This window comes from Sturnus vulgaris, unplaced genomic scaffold, assembly GCF_052056855.1.
Source record: "Sturnus vulgaris isolate bStuVul1 unplaced genomic scaffold, bStuVul1.hap1 Scaffold_192, whole genome shotgun sequence".
Classification (NCBI taxonomy): Eukaryota; Metazoa; Chordata; class Aves; order Passeriformes; family Sturnidae; genus Sturnus; species Sturnus vulgaris.
The window spans coordinates 2,665,833-2,685,858 of NW_028276155.1; the positions used below are offsets into that span (position 1 = coordinate 2,665,833).

At 49.8% G+C, this 20,026-nt stretch overlaps 1 protein-coding gene across 1 annotated transcript; it reads right to left on the minus strand.

Moving 5' to 3' along the window:
• Window positions 1-11,630: 11,630 nt before the first annotated feature.
• LOC148218251 (olfactory receptor 14A16-like) lies at window positions 11,631-12,563 on the minus strand. The gene has a single exon (XM_088157856.1). It carries the CDS (start codon window positions 12,561-12,563, stop codon window positions 11,631-11,633), a length of 933 nt encoding a protein of 310 aa, XP_088013982.1.
• Window positions 12,564-20,026: the final 7,463 nt, after the last annotated feature.

Sequence of the window (20,026 nt, forward strand, 5' to 3'; positions counted from 1 at the left end):
GTCACACTGGCCCTTGGTTCCATGAGCATCTGGAGTGTCACACAGCTTGATGACATTTGTCCTTGCTGCCCCTGCCATCCCACTGCCCCAGCAACAGCCCCAAGCCACCCGTGAGGGACAGGCCCTGCTGGGCCAGGCCTGGGCTCAGGCCTTGGCCTTTCTGCTTCCTCCAGCCAGCCCAGGCCTTGCTCAGCATTGCAGTTCCCTGCTCACAGCCTCGGGCTCCTGCAATCCTGCCCTCAAGGATCTGCTCTCACCAGTCCCTGGGGAGCCTTTGGCACTCCCTGCCCTCAGTGGGGCCACTGATGCTCCAAGGGACTTGGAGTTTTGCTTCTGACTCCTTGAGCAGCTTCTTCAACCTTCTCTCAGTGCCTGAGGGTCCTGGACTCAGCCTCAAATCCACCATGGGACTGATCAAAATGCAGAAAGCCCTCAGGAGCTCTTTGTTTTTCTTCAATTGTCTTTAAGTCTCCAGGGTTTGTGCAGCTGCTTGAAGTCAATATGGAGTTTTCTTGAGGAGGAAGATTTCAAAGTGCACCTCGTGACTTTTTCTTATTAATCATGTTTTTACTTTTCATTTCAGAGGAGAGGTGAGTGAAGCATTCCTTAAGTGATCTTGATGCTTAATGTTTCCTTAGGAGGTCTAAGCACAGAGAAGAATGAGCCCCTTGCAGGCTGACCCTGTTTGGACAACCTGCTCCTCACCCCCAGCCTCACCATGTCTGACATCGCCCACCTGGGACTGACATCCCTGTGCCCTGCAGCAGAACCTTGTCCCCTGAGCTCTGCAGCTGGCTGTCCCAGCCCATTGCACCATGTCCCACCTGCTCTCCTCAGGGTTCTGCCTGCACACAGGCCCAGGAGAAATTTTCCTGTTTGTGAGGAAAGAATGGAAAATCCTGAGCAGGTTTCCTAAACAACAAACCCCACTGAGGAACCACATGCTCAGTCCAGGCTGCCTGGAATGATGTCACCTTCCTACGAGGGACAGTGTGACAAGAAATGATCTCTGTAAACAGAATTCTCTGAATATTTCAGCTGAATTCTCTGTCCTTTCCCTGGATCTCTGTTGCAGATGGAAGCTTCTGGTGCCACCCTCACCTTTAACCCCTCTTTTGAATGCAGACAGATGTTCCCAGGTGTGTTAAGCAGATGTTGCTCAATGTTTATACAAAGCTTTTGTATCCTCATGGAACCAAGGGGACCCTTGTGACACAGCAGGGGTTCATGGAACCAAGGAGACAATTGTGACAGTTCAGAGCCTCACAGAAACAAGGCTCCATTGTGACACTGAGGGGAATTCTGGAACCCAGCAGACCATGATGACACATCAATATCACATGGAACCAATGGTACATTGTGACAATGTAGATCCAAGGAGACCATGGTGACACTATGGGACCTCATGGATCCAAGGGGCCATTGTGACACTGAAGAGCTCCGTGGAACCCAGGGTCCAGTGTGACATTGCAGCCCCTCATTGGAACAAAGGAGCCATTGTTGACAGCACAGAAACTCATGGAACCAAGGGGCCCTGGTGACACAGCAGGGCCACATGGAACCAAGGAGACTGTGGGAATCCTTAAAAATCGGAGGGTTTTGGGAAAGCTGGAAAAAGCAGGCCTCAGAGACAGCCAACTGCAATTAGAGCTAAGTGGAAAACATAAGGCATATCAGCAGAGGAATTATATGAAATATAGAAAGCAAGGACAAATAGAACAATGGTTTGTGCATTAACACGTGGCGAGAATAACTCCCTAAGCTGCAGAAAAGTATATCTAGCAAGATATTAGGAAGGTCTAAGTTTAATAATGGAGCCCTGTGCATTGTATTTTAAGGCTTACAAGTAGGTATTGTATTTGAAATAAGCAAGCATTTTTTTAACCAAAGGTATATGTGTACTTATAGTGGTTGGATAGAACTACTGTCAATATGTTTTTGCTTTTGTGATTGGTCAAAAAAACTTTCAAACTGCGTTGTAACATCACGTTCTCTGGCTGTTGCTGAGGACCTGAGCTGCTGGAATCTTCCTGCTGTCCCAACATTGTAATGAGACTGATGCTTGGGAGGAAAAAATAATAGTAAAGCAGATTGAGACACACTCCACAGCAGTCCCATCCCGTTTGTGATTCTATGTGTAAAACCCCTGGCCTGCATTAGAGACCAGTGACATTTAGGAACCTTCTGGAACCAAGGGTCCACTATGACACTGCAGAAACAAGGAGATCATTGTTGGTACTATGGAAGCTCATGGAACCAAGCGGCCATTGTGACACTCCAGGACCTCGTTGAAGCAGGGAGACCATTGTGACACTCCAGAACCTCATGGCACTGAGGGTTTATTGTGACACAGCAGGGTCCCATGGAATCAATTGTCCATTGTGACAATGCAGATGCCAGGAGACCATGGTGACACCATGGAAGCTCACGGAACCAAGGATCCAGTGTGACACAGCAAGGCCTTGTGGAATCATAGAGAGCACTGTGACAGTACAGAACCTCGTGGAACCAAGGGTCCATTGTTAGAGTCTAGAACCAAGGAGATCATTATGACAATACAGAACCTCATGGGACCAAGATTCCATTGTTATGCAGTGACACTTCATGGAACCAAGGAGCCACTGTGACACATCAGGGCCCCATGGGACCAATGGTCCATAGTGATACTGCAGATCCAGGGAGACCATGGTGATCCCACAGAACCTCATGGAACCAAGGGACCAGTGTGACACTATGGGGCCTCACTGGAACAAAGGACATGGTTGATGGGACAGAAGCTCATGGAAACTATGGGACACTGTGACACTGCAGAGCCTCATGGAACCAAGCAGCCATTTTCACACTGTGGAACCAAGGAGAGCACTGTTGACAGAACAAAACCTCATGGAATTGAGGGGCCATTGGTATAAAGTGAGGCCTCGTGGAACCAAGGGGCCATGGTGACACTGTGGGGCCTCATGGAACCAAATATTCATTGTGACACTGCAGGGCTGCTTTAACCAATTGTCCATTGTCATACTGCAGATCCAAGAGACCGTGGTGACGCTATGGCAGTTCATGGAACCAAGGGGCTGTTGTGACACACCAAGGCCTTGTGGAACCAAGGAGAGCATTGTGGCAGTGCAGAACCAAGGAGGCCATTTTGACAGCACAGACCCAAATGGAACCAAGGGTCCACTGTTATATAGCAGGGCCTCATGGAACCAAGGGGCAATTGTGAAACTGTGCAAGAGCCATAATGGAGTCAAGGACAGCACTGATGTTGAAATCCACAGGATAGAAACTTTTGAACACAATTTTGACTATTTGAAAACAGGTATTCTTTATTACAGCATAGTGGTCACTTGGGCAATCCTTGCTCCATCTTAGTGCCCAGAGCATCGAAAGAACATTGAATGAACAGAGTTTTTATCAGACACATTGATTATGTGATTTATTAGCTATCCCACTTCCTTGAACTTTATTTGACATAGTTCCACCCCTTATTGAAAATCTTTCTATGGTTCTTTGGGATCTGTCTTCAATATCCTTCAGTGTCCTTTTTAGGTGGCTCTTCCTCTATTCCCGCTTTTGAGTAAGGGCAATATTGTTGTTTTGTAGAACTTCTGTTTTGTCAGCCTTGCAGAGCTGAGCTGGCATCCTCCTTGCATTTTGTGTGACTTCTGTTTGCCTCAGCTATATCCTTTATCCATTTCTCCAAGGCTGTTCTGTTCTGTTGTACTGTCCTTGACAAGAGTAAATGTTGTTCTGTTCTCCTGTCCTTGTCACAGTGCTCGCCCCACATGCGGCAAGTCTGCAACCCCCTCCAACCCATGGACTTGGGGAGGTCAAGTGTTCCTGAGGGAACAGGGATGGGACAGCTGGGCTGGACTGACCCAAGGGATGTTTCATTCCAAGTCACACCATGATCAGCAATAAACTGAGAGAAGTGGGGGGCAAGAGGCGTAGGGAAGTGATGCATTTTTTAAGACTTTTATTCAAAAGAGCAGCTACACATACAGAATCCACTCCTGCCACAGCATGGTTAAATATTTTCTGCTGCTAGGAGATTTCCTGTGGATGTGCTTTGCTTCTGTGTATGGCCTTTGCTTTTTGTGGTTGCTTGGTTCATGGGATTTTTTGTTGTTGTGGCTTGGTCTTGCTTTGTTTCTTTTTTTTGGTTGGGTTTGATTTCTCAATATGGAACTACCTTTTAACTGAGACATAAGTTTTACCTTTTCTTGTTCCTTGATTGGTCCCTGATGGCAAGAGAAATTTACCCAACTCAGTCATTTTGCCCAATTACATTTTGCAGTCACCATTAACTAGATGAGTTTGGTCACAGACTCCCTGCAATTTGGCAGCATCCACAAAGGAATTGAAAGTGCATTTCATGCCCTTATAGCGATAATAGAAATGTTCCACACTGGTGGTCAAGGACTGGTCACGCAGGGTTGTCACCAGGGAGTGGCTGCCCAGAGGACTCTGTGCCATGGATGACATTTGACCCTGATTGTTCAGCCAAATTCCCACCCACGCCATGTTCCTCTCCTGCAGCACAGCTCTCTCCAATCTGGCTCTGAGGGGAGCACAGCAGACCATGTCCCAGGCCTGGCTAAAGTCTGGGCGCACAACATCCCCTTCTTTTCCTTCCCACGGGGGTTCTGCAATCCATGCCTCGTGCCGCCAGTGCCTGGAATGGCTGCAGGAGGATTTGCCACCTGCCCTTCCCTGCTGAGCCTGACCAGTCTGTGACTGTCCCAGTGCCCCTCCCTGCCCTGTTTGCAGACTGCTTCCATGTCTGCCCTTCTGAAGTGCCCAGGACCCTCTGGGATGGCTCCGCCCTTTCCAAGGGGTTTGAGAGAGGTCCCACAATGACACTGCCCAGCCTTGTCAACATCCCTGACTCCAAAGGCCTTTTCTACATCCCTCATTTCCAGGTCAGTGCCCAGAACATATCACAGCCCTGTCCAGGTCCTTGGGATGGTTCAGAAGGGAGACAGCTCTGATTTCTCCCCACAGACCAGGGAACTCCAATGGTCTCTCTGTGCAGTCCATGGCTGTCCTGAGCATTTTTTCCGGGAACCTCCCTGCCAGAATGTTTCTCTCTATGCGTTTCTAACCACAGCCCAGTAATGAATTCAGGTGTTTTCCCAGAATGTAGTGGCCTCAAGGCACTGTTTGTGCCACCAGAACTGTGCCACCTGCCAGTGCTGGTGATGGTGTTTGTGCTCACTCGGGTTCATCTCCCCACACACACATGATGTTCTGCTGAAATCTCCTCAGTACACACCAAACATGCCCTGCTGGCCTGGTGACTTGGTGTCCCTCCATTCAGGGTCAAACAACCTCCTGCAGCTGGGGGAGAGGCCAGTGCTGGGTGTGGTGTTTCCTGGGGCTGGTGTGGGACAATTGCCCTGGGGCACCTTCCCAGACTGTGCTCAGAACAAAGACACAGCCTAGGCCCTGCCCTGCTGCTCCTCAGGTCCATCCCAGGAGCTCTGGCTGTGCCAGGACACTGCTGCGTGCCCCCTGCACACTGCCCCTCTGCCCCAGGCTCCTCACTGTCTTTGCTGAACACAAGCACGGTGGATACTGATGGAGTAATACTGTGACTAATGGCAACCCTTGGTGGAAAATAACATCTGAAGTTAAAAGAAAAAAAGAAAAACAAATGGAAAAATAGAATACACCAAATAGAATAACAAAAAAGACACATGGTCCAAAGCACTCTGGGCAGTCTGTAATGAGTTCCATTCTGAATGCTATGCAGAACAATCAGGCACTTTATTGTTTCTGAAAAGCACAGAGTGGTCATATTCCTCAGGGCATCCTCAAGCTCCTGGTCTCTCAGGCTGCAGGGCTGGAGGCAGCACCGAGTACAGAACTGACAGTGCCAGAGGCAGGGATGGGCACCAGGGTGGCACAGGTGACCTTTGGGCTTTGCAGGGCCCAGGCCCAAGGGCTGTGCCAGAGCCAGGGCTGAGGTCACACTCTGTGGGCTGGGGCAGAGCCCAGCCAGAAATCCCCCCTGAGCCAGCAGCTCTGCAGTGGTGGCCACCAGGCTGGCTTGCCCAGGAGGCTTCTGGCCATGGCCTGCAGGGAGCTGCTGCTGCCAAGGTGCCTTTGGTGCCTCAGGCTCTGCCTGGCACAGGTCCCACCACGGCTCTCTGCTCTTGTGCCCGAGCCCTTCCCTGTGCTGGGGCTGGTCTGGGGCTTTTCCTGCAGCGGGACCTGGGCTGGCCATGGCACAGGAAAGGCAATTTTTGCTGGAGCAGGAGGCTGTGCCTGGAATGGGCTCAAACAACTCCAGCAAGGCCCTGTTTGCAAAGCTCCAGGGAGCAATGAAGAGGGAGAATCACACTGCTTTTGGGGTGAATAATGCTGAAACCAGCCTGACTCCTCCATCCCGAAGTTCAACATCCTGAGAGGGAGCTGGAGCTGTGGAAGAGCTGGTAAAATCCCCAGAGAAAGGAACAACCAAGTGACACCATTGAGAACTTGTGCAGAGCTGCTGAGCTGGCACAGCCTGGGCACATCTGACTGACAGGGCAGCACTTCAGACTGGAAAAGCCCCATCCCAAATTTTAGTGGCAGCATCTCCTGACATTTCCCTTCTTGGGTGGGTGCGCAGATTCCTCCCTGCAGTGGAGACACCCCTCAGGGTCACTGCTTGAGGCTGAGCTAAAGGACCCTGAGCCCAGGGTCGTTGGTCTGGGGGAGTGACACCCATCTCTACTTAGTTCTGCTTTGATACAATTGCTACAAGTGCTACAATTTCTAGAGCACTACATTAAAATAGATGTTACAGTTCCTGTACTGTGGAGTAAATAATTCTGATTAAGATCTTTATGTCTAATCATGATCATAATCAATCATATCTCTATGTATATAAATACTTCTGGTTTGCCATTCTTAATGTTGAGGGACAAAGTTGTACAAAGATTCAATTCCATCTGTTTAATCCTTTACACATAAATCCTTGACAAAGTCTGGGGCTGGGATTGGATCCAGGCACTCCCAGGTTCCTCTCACAGAAGGAGTTTAGAAAGCCTGGGGGTCCTGGATTGGGGGAGCTTGAGGGTGTAATTGGGGTGTTGGGGGTCCTTTCTGCAACTCGTGACCCAACAGGAGCTTCTCTAATGAACTTTGTGTGAAGCTCCCACTGTGCCCATGACAGGAGCCCCTGTGAGTGTCTGTGACATCCTGGCTCTTTGGCAGCCTGGGGACTCCTGGGGTGTCACCCTGAAATCCCTCTGAGTGTCTGTGACATCCTGGCTCTTTGGCAGCCTGGGGACTCCTGGGGTGTCACCCTGGAACCCCTGTGAGTGTCTGTGCCCTCACTGTTCTTTAGGAGCACAGGGATGTCCCCACTGCACTCCTGCCACTGCCTGTGACAAATTGTCCCCTTGGCAGGGCAGAGACACCTCTGTTGTCACTGTGGAGCCCTGTGACTGTCACCTCATGAGCCTTAGGAAGATTAAGGAGCCCTGGGATGTCCCCATGGAGCCCCTGTGACTGAGTGTGACCAAACAGATCTTCAGGAGCCCAGAGACCCCTCAGATGTCCCCATGGAGCCCCTGTGCCTGCACGTGAGCTCACAGCTCTTGAGCAGCCTGGAAACCCCTGGAATCTGTTCATTCCTGCTCTGCTGAGGATGGATCCTCAGCAACTTGGAGGTTCTCTAATGACTTTCAGTTCTCCAGAGACTTGTTCAGCTCTTCAGTTCAGGAATTCAGTGACAAAGGCTCCTTAATATTTCAAAACACCCTAACAAAGCAAGCCCCTGGGAATAATTTCATTTTAAGTCTTTAATTCTTCTGTGGTTAATAATACAGATTTCAGAAATGTATTCAAACAGAATATACCATGTTGTTTTTAATACAGGGACTTTTTCTGTCCCATTTAGTTTTGTTTTCCTTTTTATAGATTAATATCAGTAATCTCCAGTTGATAGTGATCCTGAGAACCTCCTAATGCAGACTGAATAGAGATGAAAATCAAGACCCTTTATGGCTGACAATCAATCAGACTCTGTCCCTACCCCCACCCCGACATTTCCCCCATCCAACCCCTGGCACTCAGAGCAGTCTTGTGCAAATCTGAGTTCCCTCCAATCCAGGCTGTGCCTGCAGCTTTCAGCTCCTTGGCTCCAACTCCCACCTGCTTTCCTTGGAGAAGGAGCTGCCCCAGACACAGAGGGATGTTCATTTATTGTCAGCAAACAAAACCAAAGGCAGGCACAGCTCCATAAAAAACAGAATTCCAGCACAAGGAGTGCTGGGCAATGGAGCCACATCCAGGGGTGTCCCCAGGGCTCAGGATTGGGGGCAGGGCAGTGAAATCTCTTTCTTGCTGATCTGGACGAGGGCATGGAGGGCACCCTGAGTCAGTGTCCAGGTGAGGCCAAGCTGGGTGGGAGTGTGGCTGTGCTGCAGGGCAGGAAGCTCTGCAGAGGGATCTGGACAGGTTGGAGCCATGGGCCCAGGACAATTGGATGAGGTTCACCAAGGCCAAGGGCTGGCTCCTGCCCTGGGCTCACAACCACCCCAAATCCCTGGCTGTGCCCTGCCCCTGATCCCCACAGCCTGTCCTGTTTCCTTCATCCCTGCATTGCCAGGGACTTTCTGGGACAAGGCAGCTCTGCTGTGGGGATGGAGGGAGGTGCAAGTGCCAGCACTGCAGTGAGAGCCACAACTCATCAGGTTTGTGTCCTTTGGGGGTCAGCAACTGGTGAGACTCAGAGGCACAGAAGGTTTCTCTTCGTGGCCAACATAAAAAAAGGTACCCATGATAAAAGTAAATAAACTTCCAAATTCTTTCCTCAGCTCTGTGCAATGTCAAAGCAGTATCTGATGTATCCACCATGAACAAGGTATTTCCGTACAGGAACAGTTTTAGACACAGACATTAGAAAGGGTGATTCTGTGATAGATGTAGACACAATTAAGATGTTGACTAATGTGGAATGACCAGAGAACAAGTGGAGGAGGAAATCTGGGAGCAGTGGCAAGGCCATAGGAGCTGGTCTAGGGAAGAAATGTCCTTAGACATGGCCATTTAAACAGGAGAGGTGGAAACACCCAAATGAAGAGGGACATGAAATAATAGACAGTGTAGTGGTAACACAGGTACAGGGGAAGATCAGGATTTCTTGTCCTGCCATCAGTACAGTTCCAGGAAATTTCTATTCTCTTCTGGTGGGAAATTTTTGGTATTTCGTAAAGTACTCAAATGCCCCAGCTAATGAGATGTGCTCGTCCACCTCACAAGCTGCAGGTCCCCTACAGCCCCAGAGGGCTCCTGTCCCATAAACATCTGCTCCAGCCCATTCCAAAATGGGGAACAGCATCATCCCAAGATCATCCAGGAGCTGAGGTTGGAAGGGACTTTAGAAAGTCTGCAGTTTGTGTTCTTTGGGGATCAGGAACTGGTGAGACTCAGAGGCACAGAAAGGCTTCTCTTCATGGCCAACATAAAGAATTGTAAACACCATAAAATTTTAAAAACATCGGAAGTCCTCCCTCAGAAATATGAGATGACTCAGCAACATCTGACATGCCCATAATCCACAAGGGATATCCATACATCAACATTTTTGGACAAAGACAAAGGTAATTGTAAAAGACATAAACACAAGATATTGACTATTGAGTTATTTAAAGTTATGAAAAACTGGGCAACTCCCTGAAGCTCAAAGTTTGAAGACACTCAATTGAGAGGCTTTGGAATGGCCAGAGCAAAGCTAGAGGATGAAATCTGGGAGCAATGGGGAGGACATAGGTCCAGCTGCTCTAGTTATGAGATGTCCTTAGACATGGCCATTTATACAGGAGAGGTGGAAACTCCTGAATGAAGAAGGCCATGAAATAATAGACAGAATATTGGTGACACAAATAGAGGGAAAGATCAATATTTCTTCTCCCACCATTGTACAGTTCCAGGAAATTCCTGCTCCCTCCTGGCGGGAAAAATTTTACATTTCTTAAAGTTCTCAAATGCCCCAGCTAATGAGATGTGCTCGTGCACCTTGCAAGCTGCAGGTCCCCTACAGCCCCAGAGGGCTCCTGTCCCATAAACATCTGCTCCAGCCCATTCCAAAATCGGGAGCAGCATCGTCCCAGGAGCATCAGAGAGCTGAGGTTGGAAGGGACTTTAGAAAGTCTGCAGCCCAGCCTGTCAGAAACTGGGTCAGACCAAGGGGTTCAAGGCTTGATTTGGTGTGGATTGGAAAATCCCAAAGGCCAGGGCTGGGGCAGCATCTCAGAACCTGTCTGAGCCCATGAGAACAAAGGTTTTCCCTGTGTCCTGTCTGACCTCCCCTCATTCCCCTTCCACCCATTGACTTTTGTCCCCCCCAGCCCCCCCAGTGCAGAGCCTGGCTCTGTGTTCTCCATCAGCTCCTGGCTGGCACTGCCAGGCTGGCATGAGGAGCCCCTCAGCCTTCCCTGCTCCAGAATGGACAAGCCCAGCTCCCTCAGCCTCTCCTCACAGCCAAAGGGCTCCAGCCCCACCTTGGAGGCCCTTCCCTCACCCTGCTTCAGCTGCCAGACATCTTTCCTGCCCTGGGCAACCCAAACCAGGCCCCAGTGACCTGGATAATCCACGGCCTTGATGTCCTGGTCACACAGCCCAGGGTGCTCCTGTCCTGCCTTGCTGCCAGGGCACTCGGCTGCCTCCTTCCCAGCTCCTGCCCACCAAGAGTTTTCTGCCAGGGCAGATGGATGCGGGGAGGGCTGTGGATGTTGTCTACCAGAATTTCAGCCTTTGACACCATGTCCCAGAGCATTTACTGGAAAAGCTGAAGCCTGTGGCTTGGACCAGTTCACCCTTCTGTGGGCTAAGAACTGGCTGGATATTCAGGCCCAGAGATTGGTGGGGAATGGTGCCACATCCAGCGTGTGTGCAGTGGTGTCCCATAGGGATCAGTGTGGGCCCAGTCCTGTTTAACATCTTGATTGGTGATCTGGATGAGGGAATTGAATAACCTGTCAGCAAATGTGCAGATGGCAGCAAGCTGGCTGTGAGTGTGGATGTGCTGGAGGGTAGGAGGGCTCTGCAGAGGGACCTGGACAGGATGGATCCAGGGCCGAAATCCAACAAGGAGAGATTTAAAAAGACCAAGTACCAGGTCCTGCATTTTGGCCACAACAACCCCTGCAGTGCTACAGGCTGGGACAGAGTGGCTGGACAGCAGCCAGGCAGAAAGGGACCTAGGGGCACTGATGGAAAACAGGCTGGACATGAGCCAGCAGTGTGCCCAGGTGGCCAAGAAGGCCAATGGCAGCTGGCCTGGATCAGGAATGGTGTGGCCAGCAGGAGCAGAGCTGCTGTACAACCCCTGACCTGCCCCCAACTCTGCACACAGACATTCCTGCTGCAGCTCCAGAGAAGGAGGATCTCCAGTGCAAACTTTGTTGGGATATCCTTTAGTTCGATTAAAGCCACAGAGAACACAACCCCTATTGGAAGAGTCTGGGGCCACAGACATGGTGGAAAGGCAAAAAAATGAGAAATGTCATAAATAATGCGCTTATTTTGTGGACAAGATTGTTAGACTAAAAGAGAGGTAAAAACTCCCTAAAATCAAAAATTAAGAGCTATCAAAAACGACTCATATTACAAGTGACTTGCAGAAATTGGCAACAGGTTTAATGTTTCTTAAACCATCCAGAGATCAGTGTCCACACTGCAGCCTTGAGGTCCTGGTTCCTCAGGCTATAGATGACAGGGTTCAGAGCTGGAGGCACCACTGAGTACAGAACTGACACCGCCAGATCCAGAGATGGGGATGAGATGGAGGGGGGCTTCATGTAGGCAAATGTTCCAGTGCTGATAAACAGGGAGACCACAGCCAGGTGAGGGAGGCAGGTGGAAAAGGCTTTGTGCCGTCCCTGCTCAGAGGGGATCCTCAGCACAGCCCTGAAGATCTGCACATAGGAGAAAACAATGAACACAAAACAGCCAAAACCTAAACAGGCACTAACAGCAATGATCCCAAGTTCCCTGAGATAGGATTTGGAGCAGGAGAGTTTGAGGATGTGTGGGATTTCACAGAAGAACTGGCCCAGGGCATTGCCCTGGCAAAGGGGCAGGGAAAATGTATTGGCTGTGTGCACCACTGAATAGAGAAAGGCACTGGCCCAGGCAGCTGCTGCCATGTGGGCACAAGCTCTGCTGCCCAGGAGGGTCCCGTAGTGCAGGGGTTTGCAGATGGACACGTAGCGGTCGTAGCACATGATGGTCAGGAGGAAATACTCTGCACCAATGAAGAACAGAAAGAAAAAGAGCTGAGCAGCACATCCTGCATAGGAGATTTTGTTGGTGTCCCAGAGGGAATTGTGCATGGCTTTGGGGACAGTGGTGCAGATGGAGCCCAGGTCGCTGAGGGCCAGGTTGAGCAGGAAGAAGAACATGGGGGTGTGCAGGTGGTGGCCGCAGGCTACGGCGCTGATGATGAGGCCGTTGGCCAGGAGGGCAGCCAGGGAGATGGCCAGGAAGAGGCAGAAGTGCAGGAGCTGCAGCTGCCGCGTGTCTGCCAATGGCAGCAGGAGGAAGTGGCTGATGGAGCTGCTGTTGGACATTTGCTGTGTCTTGGCGTGGGGATCTGTAAGAAAAGTAATCATGGAATAGTTCAGTTTGGAGAGGATTTTAAATATCCCAGCTCAGCTTGGTGGCACTTTCCCCCCACTGCCTGCCCAGGGCTCTGCTGCCTGGAGCTGTCCCTGCCAGCAGCTGCTTCCCTGTGCCCAGGGCTGGGCCCTGCCAGTGCTGCCAGAGCCCAGCCCAGCCCTGGGGGCTCAGCTCTGCCCTGCACACCCCTCCCAGCACAGGGCACTGCCCAGGACGAGCTCTGCCTCTGCAGGCTCTGATGGCAAAATCACAGTAACCCTGAGGAGGGTGGAAAAGTGACACTGATGCTGCCTGTGAGGGACCCTGTGCTGATTTCTGTCACTGACCACATTATTAAGGTCTGAGATATAAATTCCTTATTTCTCTCTACCTGAACTGAGAGATAAATATCTATGTACAATTTCCCATCTAGGAAACCCAGAGCAGTAAACTAAAAAAGCAGCATTTTCCTTTTTCTGTAGTCTTTGAGTTGCTGTGATCCCTGTACAATCTGCTTGGAAATGTTCGAGAGTTAAATGTCATGCTGAGAGCAGCAGTCCTGAACAATGCAGCGTCCTCACCCCACAAGGACAACCCTTCCAAGCCTCACCAGCTGTCTCCTTCCACCCAGACCTTGTCCCCCAGTGCTGCGAGCAGCTCCCAGGGCTGGCTGAGAGCTGTCCCTGGCAGGCAGCAGAGTCCCTGCCCCAGCACAGCGCCCTGGGCTGCAGGACCCTGCTCTGCACCACAGCCCTGGGCACCCCTGGCTGCTCTGCACAAGAGATCATCAGAGAATGTACTCACACAGTCTGCAGGCATTGGGATGTTCCAGCTTGAGGAGATCACTGCAGGAGCTGCAGCTGCATTGTCCTGCAGCCAGAGGCTTCCTGTGCCAAGGGCTGGGAGTGATTCTGCCCCAGTCACTTCTGAGCATCTTCCCAGCCCTGACTGATTGAAGCTCTCTGTGCCTCTGTGCTGTGCCCGGGGTGGCTGCAGGCAGTGCCCCAGCCCTGCTGAGCTGTGCACAGGAGCTGCTCATCAAGAGAAATGTGTTTTTGAAGCTCTTCTTGGTTTCCAGGATCTCCCTCTCTGTCAGGAGCCCAGCCCAGTTCATCAGCAGAGACACATCACAAGGTTTTTAATGACCCTCTTGGGGTTTGTGCTGAGGCCCTGAACATCTGTACTTGAGTGAGAGTTGAAGAAATCTCTTAAGAACTTCAAGTCAGAATCTAAAGTTTCCTAAATTTTTAATGGGTCCCTCTGAGGGACACAACTGAGAAAGTGTCCCCAGGTTCCAGTCAGAGCAGGAAATTGGAGGCAGTAATGACAAGTGAAGACAAAGTGAAGCCAAGTCCTGGTGCCCTGGGGCACAGCAGGGTCTGTGCCACCAAGGGCTGGGAGGAGACACCTTGTCCTGAGCCACTGGGGCCTCCTGGCACAGCCCCAGCAAGGCAGGCCACTGTCACCCCTTGTCCTGCCCTCAGCATCCCCCCACATCTCAGTGGCCTCAGGGATGGGCTGGGACGAGTCCCTGGGGAGCCTTGGTCAGGAATGGCCCTGGGGGCTCCTTCATGCTCCCAGGGACTGCAGGTTTTTCAGAGGACTTTGGGTTTTGCTTTTGCCTTGGAGTCTCTGAGAGCTTTGTGCAATCATGGCCTCCAATTATCTGCTTTAATTAGTCCCTTGAGAGGCTTTTTCAGTAACAACACTCATCGGGGCTGATTAATGCTTCAAGACACTTCAGTTTTTTTAAGGTACTTGGAAGTTCCCTTTTGACACCAACTCTTCTAGTAGTTTATGCAATCATGGCCCCAATTATCTACTTTAATTAGTCCCTTGAGAGCTTTACATTGACATTCAGTGGGGCTCATTAATACATTGAGATAGTCATGGTTTTAAAGGTATTGTGGATTTTCCTTTCCTCTCTGACTCTCTGAGAGGGTTTTGGGCGATCCTGGCATCCAGTTCTTTCCTCCAAGGAGTTCATGAGGGCCTGTGTTGGGGATGGACCTCAGTGAGACCCATTAATGCTTTGAGACACTTTGGGTTTTTCTTCTGCCTTGGACTCCCAGAAATGTTTGTGCAATCTCCTCTCAGGCCCTGAGGTTCAAGGCCCCAGCACCAAATGCACCACGGGGCTGATTGGTATCAAGCAAGTCCTGACAAACCATGGCTCTGCCTTGATTTCCTTCTGGTCTGTGCAGTTCATTAGGAAGATTTTCAAATCCAGTTATGGAGAAATATTTCCAAGAGATTCCAAGAAATACACATTCCTATTTTGAAGACTGTATTTCATTGCTGTTCTCTTTAGAGCAGAGGTGATTCCAGCATTCTGTAATTGATATTGATGCAGGGTCTCTCCTCAGCTCTGGCCTGCTCACAGAAGCTGTGCCTTGGGGTCTGACCCAGTGTGGACAACCTTGCTACACATTCCCCAACTCCACCCTGTCTGTCATCACTCCCTGGGACCTGTTTTGCTTGGAGAACTGGCTGCACACAGGCCAAAAGGAGTGTTCCCCCCCCTTTTTTTTTTTTTCCTGTTTTGAAGCAATCTACAACTCCTTAATGTCCCCATTGAAAACAGACACCTTCTATTAGTGTGTGCTAAAGCCAAGGTGCCACCAAGCAGCTTCCCCTTCCCCAAGGCAGAACCCTGCAAGAAATGTTTGAGATCTTTGGACTACTTGGTTCCCTGAGGCCTTGCAGTGTCACAAAGGCCCCTTGGTTCTGCACTGTCACAGTGGAGATTTGGGTCCATGGTGTCCCACAGTGTCACAATGCTCTTTTTGGTTCCATGAGGCCTTGATCTATCACAATGGACTTTTGGCTCCTCGAGGTTCCATACTCTCAACAATGGTCTCTGTAGTTCCAGAGTGCCACAATGGACTCTTGGTTCCAGGTGGCCCCACAGTGTCACCGTGGTCTCCTTGGTTCCACAAGGCCGTGCAGTGTCACAATGGCTCACAGGTTCCATGAGGCCCCACAATGTCACAGTGGCCCCTTGGTCCCATGAGTTTCCCCAGTGTCACAATGGTTCCTTGGCTCCACGTGGCCCAGGTGTCTCACAATGGACTCTTGGTTCCGTGGGGCCCCGCAGTGTCACAGGGGTTTCCTTGGTTCTGTAGGGTCACAATGGACACTGCAGCGCCCCCTGCTGGCCGGGAGGACCTGGCACTGTGCGAGCATCTCCTGGTGGCCGACCCCTGCAACTGTGAGTGGCTTGTACTGGTTTGTACTGGTTTGTGCTGGGATGGTGTCCAGGGGTTGCTGGGAGGAGGCTGGGGTCATTGGGTTGTACTGGGTTATACTGGCAGAGGTTTTGTGATTTTCCAGGACCTAGGGCTGTGTGTACTGGTTGTACTGGGTTATACTCGTTTGTACTGGGATGGGGTGCTGGGGTGTTACTGATTTGTACTGGGTTATACTGAGATGTGGTACTGGGGGTGACTGGTTTATGCTGGGTTATACTGGTTTATACTGGGATGTGGTCCTGGGGGTCACTGGGTTGCAGTGATTTGCACTGGGTTATACAGAGAGATTCTGGATTTTACTGGGTTAAACTGGGGTGTACTGGATTATACTGGGAGGGAGCTTGGGGATGCTTGGCACTCCACTGGGATCAACTTCTGGGGATGCTGGTCTTGCTGATTTATACTGGGATGGGGCTTGGGACCTACTCGGAGTGACTTCAGGTTGTGCTGGCCTTACTGGTTTCTAATGGGAGCTGTCACCAAGGGCTCAGGGCCTCAGGGGTGACTCCCAGTGCTTACTGGTTTGTACTGGTGCCATCCCAGTATAAACTTGAGAGCCCCAGGACCAAACTAGGAGCCCCTAGACTACACTGGGAATGGGTTTGGGTGCTTGAGGCCTTACTGGTTTCTACTGGGAGCTGCTGCCACAGGCCTCAGGAGCTCAGGAGTAGCTCACAGCGCTACTGGTTTATACTGGTGCATTCCCAGTCCACACCTGGGAACACTGGTAGGCACTTGCATTCAGGCAGGACCTCCAGGCCGAGCTGGTCTTCACCAGGGCCTTGCTGAGTTGCAGCTTCACCAACTTCTCAGCCTGGCAACACTGCCTGGGGCTGCTGATGCTCACCAAGAACTACGGCAAGGGCACTGGCCCCTGGAAGGCTGAAGGAAGGTGAAGGATTCCCCAAAAAATCCCACAATTTTGCGGGATCCCCCAAATTTTTCAGCTCCTCCCTTGCCTAAAGTGTGAGTTGGTGGGTTCTGTTGGGTTGAATGGGTATACCAGGTGTTCCTAAATCCCCTTTGACTTTAATGGGTACACCTGAACTCCTGTATACCTGGGTGTCCCCACTGATATATTGGGGTTTTCCCCAGTGTCTCCCTGAGATTTTGGGGTGCTTCCTGTGCCCACACAGAGCTTGAGCTGCTGCAGAATACCATCTTCACCAACCTCATGCATCAAAGCACCTGGCTGTACCTGCACTGCATCCTCTCCCGAGTTAACTCAGGGCTCCCTCCTACCCCTGATGTCCTCACCTGCAGTTTTGGGGTACCCCCTGAATGTTGGGGTGTCCCCTGACAGCCCCTCGGCTGCCAAGGGTCACCTGTGTCCATGTGGACTGGGAGGACAGTGGTCATTATCTTCTCTTGGCCTGTCAGGGTGAGTCAGGGCACTTAAGTGCCTCAAAAATAGCCCTGATATCCCCAAAAATTATCTGGGTACATCTGGATACTGCCCAAAATCACCTGGATCCCCCTCAACAATCACCTGGGTACACCTGGATATCCCCAACAATCACCTGGGTACCCCAGAAATCACCTGGATATTCCTGGGTACTCCTCGGATACCTGGTTCACCAAAAACACCTGGGACCTTCAAAACGAGTGTCCCAAACATCCTCACTGCTTTGACAGAGTAGACCTGGTGCCCCTAAACTCCATTGCTTTACTGGCTAGACCCGCTGTCCCTAAATTCTTATTCATGTCAATGGGTTAGATCTGGAGTTCTGTTTATCTCCATTTATCTCTGCAAATCCCTCCCAGTGGTCCCACTTTTGCTTCACTGCTCCCAGTCACCCCATCGTCCCCCTTTAGCCCTTCCCAGAGCTCCCAGTTTAAACAGTAACTCTTCCCAATCAAGCCCTCTCAATGGGTAGATCTGGTGTCCCTAAATCCCTATTGACTTCACAGGGGTAGACCTGGTGTCCTTCAATTCCTGTTGACTACAGTGGGTAGAGCTGATGTCCCAATATTTTTGGTGCTAAAAACACCAATTTTGGGCTTAAAATTCCCAGATTTCAGCTGAAAATGGAAAGTTTTCGGCTTACATGGGGGCACGGCTCCAGCATGGACAGCAGGTGAAGGATCAGGGATTTGGGATTGGCCTCCAGGAAATCATCCAGGACATCCAGAGCACTGGCACTGCAATCCTGGAGTGGAAATTCCCAGAATTCAGCCTAAGATTTTCCCAAAATTTACCCAAATTTCCCCATTTAAGGACCAAATTTCCTCAAAATCCCCACTGATATTAATGCATAAACCAGGTGTTCCTAAATCAATATTGACTTTAATGGGATACACCTGGTGTCCATAAGTCCCTATTGATTTCATTAGTCATGTCTGATGTAAAAAAAAGTGTATTGGGAGATTGATATTGCAAGAGATGAGGCAACTGAGAGACGTTGTAAAAGATGGTTTATGGCCTCATGGTGTCAGTCTCATAGAAGGGTGAGACATTAAAGGTGTTACATCCAACACCATAATATCAGAAGCTGCCTCATTCTTAGTTACAATGCCTTATATTAGTTTTTTAGCCAATCAAATACTTCTGTGAAGTTTGCCAGCATCCTTTTACACCAATCATTAATTGCTTTCCGTCTCATGGCTTTGCCGCAATGCTTCATTTTTCAACCAATCCTAGAACACTTCACCAACCTACACTGATATATCTTAAACTTCTAATTAATTTTATTACAGGTTCTATTGCTAAGCTTTACAATCTTTCACTATCTTACTTAACATATTGCTTTGCTTACATAATGCATATTTATATTTGCTTAAAACATATCTCTACTTGAACTACAAACTTCTATTCTTGTTTTAGATCTATTTTATTTTTAATGCTCGGATTGTCCAAGATTTCTCCAAGGTCTTAGGTCAAACCTTGGATCTATCTCAATCTCTGAGCCTGTTTGCACAAGGCCCTGAGAGCTCTCTGTGTCTGCATTTCCCACACCACCTGTCATCTCTGCCTCCAATTTCCTGCTCACACTGGAACCTGGGGACACTTTCTCAGTTGTGTCCCTCAGTGGGACCCATGAACGGCATCAGAAATGTTGGAGTTGGAATATTATCCTGGGGTACAACGCAAAAATGTGTATTCTATCACCATCTGTTAAAATGTGGGAGGGGTGATGATCCTTATCTCTGTGGGAGATATCCTCTGCTGATGTGCCATCTGATAAGATCGGGGGATGATCATCGTTATCTTTTCACAACCCATCCTTCCTCCAGAAGATATATTCCGTTAATGGGCCATTAAGTCCTATTGTGTGACTGATAAGATTACATCACCCCATTGGGAGATGCCCCAGTCAGGAGCAGGAGCCAAGCCTTTCCTACCTAGATAAAAAACTGGGGTTTGGGACGCGAAGGCAAACCTTTCTACTGGATCCCAGAGGGAAGTCGGACCTTTTCCACATCATCGCTGGATCTTCGGAGGAAAACTGCACCTTCTACAGGAGCACTGCTTCAACAGAACCACATCTGTCATCCAGGAGGATGCAGCCACCATTTATACGGACTGCTACCAACACCCTGACTGACAGGGTGTCAGGCTGTATTTCTGACTGTGTTGGTGGTTGTTTCTTTTATATTATTGCATGTATTTTATTTTTTCTCTTTTCTCCTATTAAATTGTATTACTGACTTGGAGTCTCGCACTGGTTTTACTTTCAAACCAGCACATTTATTGGCGCCCAACTTGGGGCATGAAGGGTACTGAGAAAAGTCAGTATTACAATTTTGTTTTCACCATGATTCTCAACATGCTTACATGGGTTTTATATCTTGCTCTCTATATTTTTCCACACATGGGGAACTATCTGCCAGCTGTAATGCTCCTGTGTAGACCAGGATATGGTATAAAAATTGCTTTATTGGCCTATTATGTCTACTGCATGATAACCTCTGAGGCAATGAACATTATCCGGAATATATACTCGACTTTGTTTGCTTGTCCTAGTCTAAGTTGCTACATCTGGGGTTTTAACAATCACACACAGCCCTTGGGGGGAGGGGTAAAGGATGATTTTTTCCAATCTTTCCGGCCTGATACAGTAGTTTTTGGAAATGTTGAGTTCCCGCTGGATGCTAAGGACAGCATAATATTGTTGTTAGTTCTGCTTTGTCTCCTCTGCACAGCCTTTACAGCCTACAACATGCTTAGAAACAAAACACTACAT

Excerpts from the sequence above, each read along its gene's own strand:
- LOC148218251 (XM_088157856.1), bottom strand. The coding sequence starts at position 12,563 with ATGTCCAACAGCAGCTCCATCAGCCACTTCCTCCTGCTGCCATTGGCA.